This window comes from Benincasa hispida, chromosome 9 (genome assembly GCF_009727055.1).
Source record: "Benincasa hispida cultivar B227 chromosome 9, ASM972705v1, whole genome shotgun sequence".
NCBI classification, from domain to species: Eukaryota; Viridiplantae; Streptophyta; class Magnoliopsida; order Cucurbitales; family Cucurbitaceae; genus Benincasa; species Benincasa hispida.
Window position 1 is genome coordinate 25,569,081 of NC_052357.1, and position 8,833 is coordinate 25,577,913.

At 31.1% G+C, this 8,833-nt stretch overlaps 1 protein-coding gene across 3 annotated transcripts; it reads left to right on the forward strand.

Moving 5' to 3' along the window:
• On the forward strand, positions 1–2,846 carry LOC120086610 (heat stress transcription factor A-2b-like). Of its 3 annotated transcripts, none has more exons than XR_005484271.1 (4): positions 1–268; positions 411–750; positions 1,147–2,369; positions 2,463–2,846. XR_005484271.1 is itself a non-coding variant. In XM_039043343.1 (3 exons), the coding sequence occupies exons 1-3, from the start codon at positions 211–213 to the stop codon at positions 1,963–1,965; spliced, it is 1,185 nt and encodes a 394-aa protein (XP_038899271.1). In that variant the 5' UTR covers positions 1–210; the 3' UTR covers positions 1,966–2,456. The 3 variants fall into 3 exon arrangements, 1 of the variants encoding a protein (XP_038899271.1); XR_005484270.1 differs by having other exon boundaries at positions 443–750; XM_039043343.1 differs by lacking the exon at positions 2,463–2,846 and having other exon boundaries at positions 443–750; positions 1,147–2,456.
• The last annotated feature ends 5,987 nt before the right edge of the window (positions 2,847–8,833 follow it).

Genomic DNA, 8,833 nt, shown 5'->3' on the forward strand with positions numbered 1-8,833 from the left:
TTGCCGTCTCATAAGGTCATTTGTGGTCACCAATTCATAAGACTGGGAGCTCCCATTCCCATTCCCTCTCTCCATCTTCCGCTTTCCCATATCTTCTTCCCTCCATTTCTTTCTTGAACCTTCCAGAACCTTCATTCTTCTCTCTCTCTCTCTACTTTCTCTCTCCTCCAACTTGCCCAAGAAACTTCTCTCCAATTTTTTCAATTGTTTATGCTTCTTCAAGGCCTAGAACTTTCCAATTATCTCCTTCCATTTGATATTTATGCAAGTGGGTTCCATTTTTATTGCTTTCCCAATGGAATTTCAGTATCCCTTTCTTACCCCCCTTTTCTTTTTTTTTTTTTTTGCTCTTTTTGATCAAAGTGAATGAAATTTTTCTCTTTTTGATCAAAGTGAATGAAATTTTTTAGGGGGGAATTTGATTTCTACGCGATTGTTGCAGAGATGAATCCTCTGTTTCCAGTCAAGGAAGAGTTTCCGGGTTCCAGTTCGTCGGATGTCGACGGAGAACGATCGGCGATTATGGCTCCTCCGTTGCCGATGGAGGGTCTTCACGACGCTGGTCCACCGCCGTTTTTGACTAAAACGTTTGAAATCGTCGATGATTTTAATACTGAGCGTGTAATCTCTTGGAGCTTTGGTGGAACTAGTTTCATCGTTTGGGATCCTCATTGTTTCTCCACTCAATTGCTTCCGAGATTTTTTAAGCATAATAACTTTTCCAGCTTCGTTCGTCAACTTAATACTTACGTAAGTCAATTTCTTAATCTTCGCCCTCTTCGGAATTTCTTGTTTTTTCCCATTTTCTGGAGATGCTTGAATTTTGGACCCTAGAGGAAATCTCCTACTCTGTAATACCCTTATTGTCATTTTTTTTTTTGGATTTTATGGGTAGGAATGTAATTTCGCAATTTCCCATTTAGGTAGTGAATACTTGTGTATTGCAATGTTCTGGAATCTTCTATTGGAAAAGGCAAAGCTCTGTCCCTTCACCTCCAGAACCTTCTGAATTGGGAATTTCAATTGATCTGATTCAGTATAATGGGTTTCTTTTTTGATAGAAAAATTTGGAAATTTGTCCATAATAAAGGAAATCAAGAGATGGGTTCTTTTATTGAAGGGTTTTATGTTGTAAAATTTTGGCAGGGTTTTAGAAAGATAGATCCAGATAGATGGGAATTTGCAAATGAAGGGTTTATCAGAGGCCAAAAGCACCTTCTTAAAAACATAAAGAGAAGGAGAGCAACAGCAAATCATCATCATCATCATCATCATCATCATCATCATCAATCACAAGGAGCTAGTGGAGCTTGTGTAGAAGTTGGTCAATTTGGAGTAGATGCAGAAATGGATCGTTTAAAACGTGACAAACAAGTGCTGATGATGGAGTTAGTGATGCTAAGGCAAGAGCAACAGAACACAAGAGCTTATCTTCAAGCAATGGAGCAAAGGCTAAGAGGAACTGAAATTAAGCAAAGACAAATGATGAATTTCTTAGCAAGAGCAATGAAAAACCCATCATTTATTCAGCAGTTAATCCAACAGAAGGAGAAGAGGAAAGAGCTTGAAGAAGCCATAACTAAGAAAAGGAGAAGACCCATTGAACAAGCTGGTCAACATAGCAGTGGTGGTAGTGGGAGATTCTTAGGTGAAGGCTCAAACACTATAAAGATTGAACCTCTAGAAAGTGATGAATATGGATTTGGAATAACAGAGCTAGAAGCACTTGCTTTGGAGATGCAAGGGCTTGGCAAGACAAGACATGAAGATGGGGAAGAGGAAGAAGAAGAAGAAGAAGAAGAAGAAGGAGATAACTCACTTCCACCAGAAGATGAAGATAAAGTACTCGATGAAGGGTTTTGGGAAGAATTGTTCAGTGAAAGGTTGGAGGCAGCTAGAAATGAAGATGAAAATGTGAATGTTTTGGCTGATAGGTTGGGCTATTTGGGCTCAAGCCCACCATAGAAACTCAAAATGAGTTCATGGGAAAGAGTCAGGATGTGTCGAAAAAGCTAAAACTAGCTAATCCATTTGGGCCTTTTGGGGGGTTTTGATCTACAACTAAACTAAACTAAACCAGAAACCCCAATTATAACCTTTCTTTTGGTTTACTATTTGGCAGGACAAGAAGATGAAAAAGAAAGATCAGTGCTATCAGCCATCAGGGACACAAAACTTCCCTTTTTTGCTCTGTTTTGGCTTAATGTTTCTTTCTAACCCAAAGTAAAATGTTGATGATGATTTCCCGCTTTCCCCTTGAGCAACCACTTCCTCATATTCTCTCTACTGTGGCTTCTGTTAGGTTTGCAGGAAATATCTAATCTGGTTGGACTCAGTTCCGTGTTTATCCTATTAGTGAGGGCCTCAAGGTTTTGGTCTTTTTTTGATGTATATGTCTTTAAATTATCCTTTTCCGAGTTTCTTGTTTTTGTAATACTTCATTTCGGTACAAACAAATGTAGATCACTCACTCCAAAGCTCTCTATCAAATTGGAAAAGATCTGTTGCTGAATCTTGAAGAATCAATCACAAGCAGTTTCGTGGTTAGCATAACTCTCTCTTTTATCCTTTACTCTTCAAAACACACACACACACAAAATGGAAAAACGAGAAAACTTGATGGAAACTATGAACCAATCATTTAAGGTATGTTTGGTGCATGATAAAAGTAGAGAGTTGAGTTGAGTTGAGTTGGTAATTATTATTTAGAGAGTTAAAATGTCTGTGTTTGTTTTGCAGAGTTTAGTTGAGTTGGTAATTATTGTCTGTGTTTATAATTGAGTTGAGTTGGGAGATCTGATACAGTTTTTTTTTAAATGAGATTAGTTCTATTTTTTTTATTTTTTTTTAATTTCATTTTTTTAATTTTTTAGTTTTATGTTTTGCTATTGTTGATTAATTCTCAAATATACACATATTTTCTCTCAAATCATTTATAACATAAACTGGATAATCTCAATTTTTTCTTTTCAATTTATAGAACATAATAGATTATTTTTCATATATTTTTTTCAAAAACTGTAATAATTCTAATTATCTTCAATTTGTAAAACATACTAACAAAATACATTTCATTTTGTTGCTCAATAATTGGTATATTGTATTGAATGTATGTGTATATATTGAAGGGAATTATCCCAATTACTAATTGGTATATTGTATGTATATATATTGAACATTGCTAATTTAACATTATTATTCCACATATTATATGGTTTATTTTTATATAATATAGATAGTATATTTGGAATTGAAATTGTACATAGGATAATTACCTTTCATTTGATTATGATGGTGAGAATGTGATGTAGTACAATAACATTTTTCATAAGATCACAAAAATAATATGAAACGATCGAACATGTGGCCGTTTCCAAAAAAATTCACAAAATATATATTCTTTTCGATATTTAAAATATAATATTGAGGGTCTCAGATAGAACATAACATAAGATAAAATCGGTCCTTGAAAGAAATCCAACAAAAACAATGAACCAAATTATCATATCAAATTTTTGTAAAATAATGTTACAAAGATTTGACGATAAAAAAAAAAAAATCAAATATGGAGGAGAATTCAAATGGCGAAGATAAGAGAAGAGAGAAGAAAATGAAAATATTACTAATTTTTAGGGTTAGTTTTGAATGAGTAAAAAAGTTTTTCTCTATGGATTTAACAAACATGGGTAATAAATACTCACTCAATCCAACAATTTATACCTATTTATGAAACATCCCCTTAATATCTTATATGTACACTTAGTTACAAGTTTTTTTCAAGCCACAAAGAATCATCAAGACATGCTTTGACTTGGTATTTGACTATTTGTGTTGCGTTACAATATTGTGGTTGGCTAATTTAATGTAGGTAAAACTTGAGCAATGTGTCAACGTTGTTATAAATATTGTTATGTATTTGATAGCACCGCAGAATATCTTTCTTCATACTTGTCAACGTGATTTGCAGATTTTTATAGAGAGTATTTTATTTATTTTGTACTCTTATTCAATGTTAGGGAGTTTTGAGTTTAGAGTTTGTCTAAGCTTCTACCTTATGTAATAAAGGTCGGAAGAGAGATGGTTCGATAAAATGGAACAAACAAGATCTTATGTATTTTCTTCTCAATGTGAGTGGTGTACATTTGTGCAAATTTGTCCATTTATTTTCTTTTATTATATGTCTGTCCATATAGTGTTGCGTTAGTCAATATTTGTACAATCTTATGTAGAATGTGTCCTTGAGTTGGCCGATCATTATAACTGAATTGATTATCTTTGAAAAAGTATCTTTTGGTTTTTAGGTTTTAGATGTTGTTGTTTTACTTGGTCTATAAATTTAACTAAATTTAAAGTTTTGTCTTCATTTAGATGTAATAATTTTACTGGTGAGATCGAATTTTGTTTCAATTCAATCTCTAGAATTTATAATTTTAACTTCAATTTAATTCATTATTAGTATTAATGTTTATCAATTAATTTAAAACATTTTAAAATTTGATTTTATCAATGATGAAATATCAGAGTTTAATTAGTTATAATTCTTTTAATCCATTTAAATTAATTATAGGCATTAATAAGGGAAATTGCTCGAGGGATTAAATAGAAACAAAATTTAAATTTTGGGTGTAAAATTATAGCATCTTGAAACTTATGAACTGAATTGTAACCAAAATCAAAATTTAAAGATGGATTATATTTTAAATTAAGAGTTTAGTTGTCTATGAATGAGGAGTTCGTTCTATGCTTTTGGACTCATTAAATATTTTCAAATGTTTTTTTTTCAAATATTTTTCTCATTTTATGATTTAAATAATGTAAATTTTGAAGTTTAATATTTATACTTGTTGATCCAAAAACAAGTTTTGATTAAAAAAAAAAAATTATCAAAACAAAAAAGAATTAGTGGTCAGCTTTTTTTTTTTTTTTTTTAAATTTTTTTATTATTATAATGAAAATGAAGTAAATCTTGCCTAAGATGGAAAAAAAAATGATAAATTAACAAAACAAATTGAAAATTGGAATGTTAGATAATCCTCACCTATTACAAATTGAGTATTATGGCAGTATCAATTTTATTTTCAGTGCTAAACTTTAGTGAACTCTACTCTGTTTTCAGAAGTATGTAAACATGACAACTAATTAATAAATAGATATAGCATGAAATTGTTTTCATATTAACATAGTACAAAAATAATTTCAGTGATGGAAAAGAGCCCGAGGCTATTTGCTTAATTAGCTTTACATCTGTCCAGGGTATCGTTTTCAGTACATCTTTGGAGGCAAATCTGGATTTATACATGTATCATGAATCTTATGGAGTTTGATATTATTATATTTTTAGACATAGTTCAATGGATATAAAATATGTACTCTTAATTAAAATGTCTGATATGTTGAAATATAAAGAAGAAAAAGCAATATAAGGTCAAGAAATTTGTAAAGGATAATTAGACTAATGCATTGTTTCTTAACAGGAACGTGAAACAACGAAAATGAAAGTCAATTAGTATAAGATTAAAAATGAAAATGATAAATCTTTAGATGTTTTGTTGTTTTCCACTTGTTGAAAGTTAGATGAATAAAAGAAAAATGTAACGATAGCCCTATTTTTAGACCAATAATGACATGTTTTGTCATTACATTTTATTGATGAATGTAAACCAAAACAACAAAAGGAAGTAAAAATAATCCCTCTATCCTGAATATTATAATAATAAATAGATATCCATTGTCCTAAAAGCCATGTGTCATTTTTATATTGTCCATGTAAATCTACATTCTACTCGCCATTTTGCCTATAAATAGTGACATTTATTAGATCTTAAAATTACACATATTGGGCAAATTCCATATAAATTGGGGAAAGTAGAGAAATTTGAGAACTTTCTCATTTCTCATTTTGTTATTTTGTTTTATTTTATTTATTTATATATTATGTTTTATTTATTTTAATATTATATTATATTTTATTACCATTTGTCTCTCATTGTGCTCCTCAAATTCACAACATATTAGTTCATATAGGTCCTAAAGGTATGTCGGTTTTTCCTTCTTTGTTGATTAATAAATTTAATATTATTTTGCATATTCAATATCTATTAAATTTCTAACATAAGTATAATATTTTATGATAGTGATGCCATGACAAATCTCACAAAATTAGTTCTTGATATTAACGACAATAATTATTTATCAAGGGTACTTGATGCCGAGATCTACCTGGATGTTATGAATCTTGGGAGACTATTAAAGAAGGAAATACGACATCTAGTCAGGACAAAGCAAAAACTATGAATCTTGGGTAGACTATTAAAGAAGGAAATACGACATCCAATCAGGATAAAACAAAAACTATGATTTTCCTTCGTCATCATATCCACGGGGGATTGAAAATGGAGTATCTTACAATAAAAGATCTCCGTATCTTGTGGAAAAATTTGAAAGAGAGGTATGATCATAAAAAAAATAGTTATTCTTCCTAAAGCTCGTTATGAGTGGATGCATTTGAGGCTACAAGATTTCAAATTAGTAAGTGATTACAACTCCACATTATTTAAAATAAGTTCGAAATTGTTATTGTGCGGAGAGAAAATTACTGATTTTGATAAGTTAGAGAAGACATTTTCTACATTTCAGTCTCGAATATGCTCCTACAACATCAATATCGAGAGAAATGTTTTAAACAGTTTTATGAATTAATTTCATGTCTTATCGTGGTCGAACAAAATAACGAGTTATTGATGAAAAATTATGAATCTCGACCAATCGGAATGACACCATTCCCTGAAGGGAGTGCTGTGAATTTTAATAATAATCGTGGTTGAGGTCGTGGCCGTGGTAGAGGAAGAAATAATTATTATTTTTGTGGTGGTCGTTTTAATCATTTAAATTTAAAAAGAACCACACAAAATGATGATCACAAAGGAAAAGCTCCACAAAATAAGAGTTCAAAAAATGTTGAAAATAAATGCTTCCAATGCGGAATGACTGGACATTGGTCACGTGACAATCAAAACACTTAGTTGACCTCTATCAAGCCTCCCTGAAGGAAAAAGAGAAAAATGTGGAAGCAAATTTTGCATAATAGGATAATGATATATTTGACGCATCCCATAAGACAAATTTAGATGTGGCGGACTTCTTTGAATCTACTAAAGTGAAGATTGGCACAGTTGATGGAACATCAAGTGTTTCTTTTGATTTTGAGAATATACAGACTTAATGTTATTGTTTTCTTTCATCTATCTTCATGTTTTTTTTAATAACTTTGTATATTTTAAATGTTGTTTTTCTTATTGTAATTATTTTCTTTTAATGAAGAAACACGGATCATTTTCATATGTTGGGTGTTTAAAAAAAGGAGTAAAGAAGATATATGTCTGGCGACAGTACAACTACACATACAATACTTACAAGTAAAAAAACATTTTTCCAAACTGATAATGTTGGAAGCAAAAGTCAATACGATATCAGGTCCTGCAAACCTGATCGAAGGTTTTGGAAAAATAAATATTATTTTGTCTAGAGGAACAAAATTTACAATTGACAATGCATTATTCTCTAGTCAATCAAAGAGAAATCTTCTAAGTTTTAAAGATATATGTTGCAATGGTTATCATATTGAGACTGATAGTAAGAATAATGTGGAATATCTATATATCATATCCACTGTCTCAAATGAAAAACGTATATTGAAAGAGTTGCCTGCTTTATCTTCTGGATTATATTTATACTCATATACGAGTAATTGAAACAAATGCAACAATGAGCCTGAAGTTCAAGAATCCAGACATATTGACAATTTGGCATGATCAATTGGGTCATCCAAGATCTATAATGATGAAAAGAATTATTGAGAATTCAAATGGACACCCATTGAAGAGCCAGAAGATTCTTCATCTGATGAATTATCATGTGATGCTTGCTCTCAAGGAAAATTGATAATTAGACCATCACCAATTAAAGTGGGGACTGAATCACCTGTATTTTTAGAACGAATTCATGGTAATATATGTGGACTTATTAACCCACCAAGTGGACCATTTAGATATTTTATGGTATTAATAGATGCATCCAGTAGATGGTCACACATGTGCTTATTATCAAGTCAAAATCTTGCATTTGCAAGATTGCTTGCTCAAATAATTAAGTTAAGAGCACAATTTTCTGATTATACAATTAAGACCATTCATCTTGATAATGTTGGTGAATTTACATCTCAAGCTTTTGATAATTATTGTATGTCAATTGGGATAAGTGTTGAACATCTTGTAGCTCATGTTCATAAACAAAATGGTTTAGCAGAATCATTTATAAAACGTTTGCAATTAATAACAAGATCATTACTTATGAGAGCTAAGTTTCCTTCATTTGTATGAGAATATGCCATTTTGCATGCAATGTCACTTGTACGCATTAGGCCAGTAGCTTATCACAAGTACTCGCCATTACAATTAGCTTATGGTCATGAGCCAAATATTTTCCATATGAGAATTTTTGGATGTGAAGTATATGTTCCAATTGCTCCACCACAATGCACTAAGATGGATCTTCAAAGGAGGTTAGGAATATATGTTGGACATGATTCCTTATCAATTATTAAATATCTTGAACCCCTGATGAGTGATGTATTTACTGCATGATTTACTGATTGTCATTTTAATGAGACAAAATTTCCAACATTAGAGGGAGGAATTAAGAAGTTGGAAAAAGAAATTATATGGAATGCCTCGTTATTTTCTCATTTAGATCCCCTTTGATAGCACCGGAAATGTGCTATCTTTTCTTGCTTAATTCAGGTTGTTAAGTTACTTAATGTGTTTTAATTGATTAT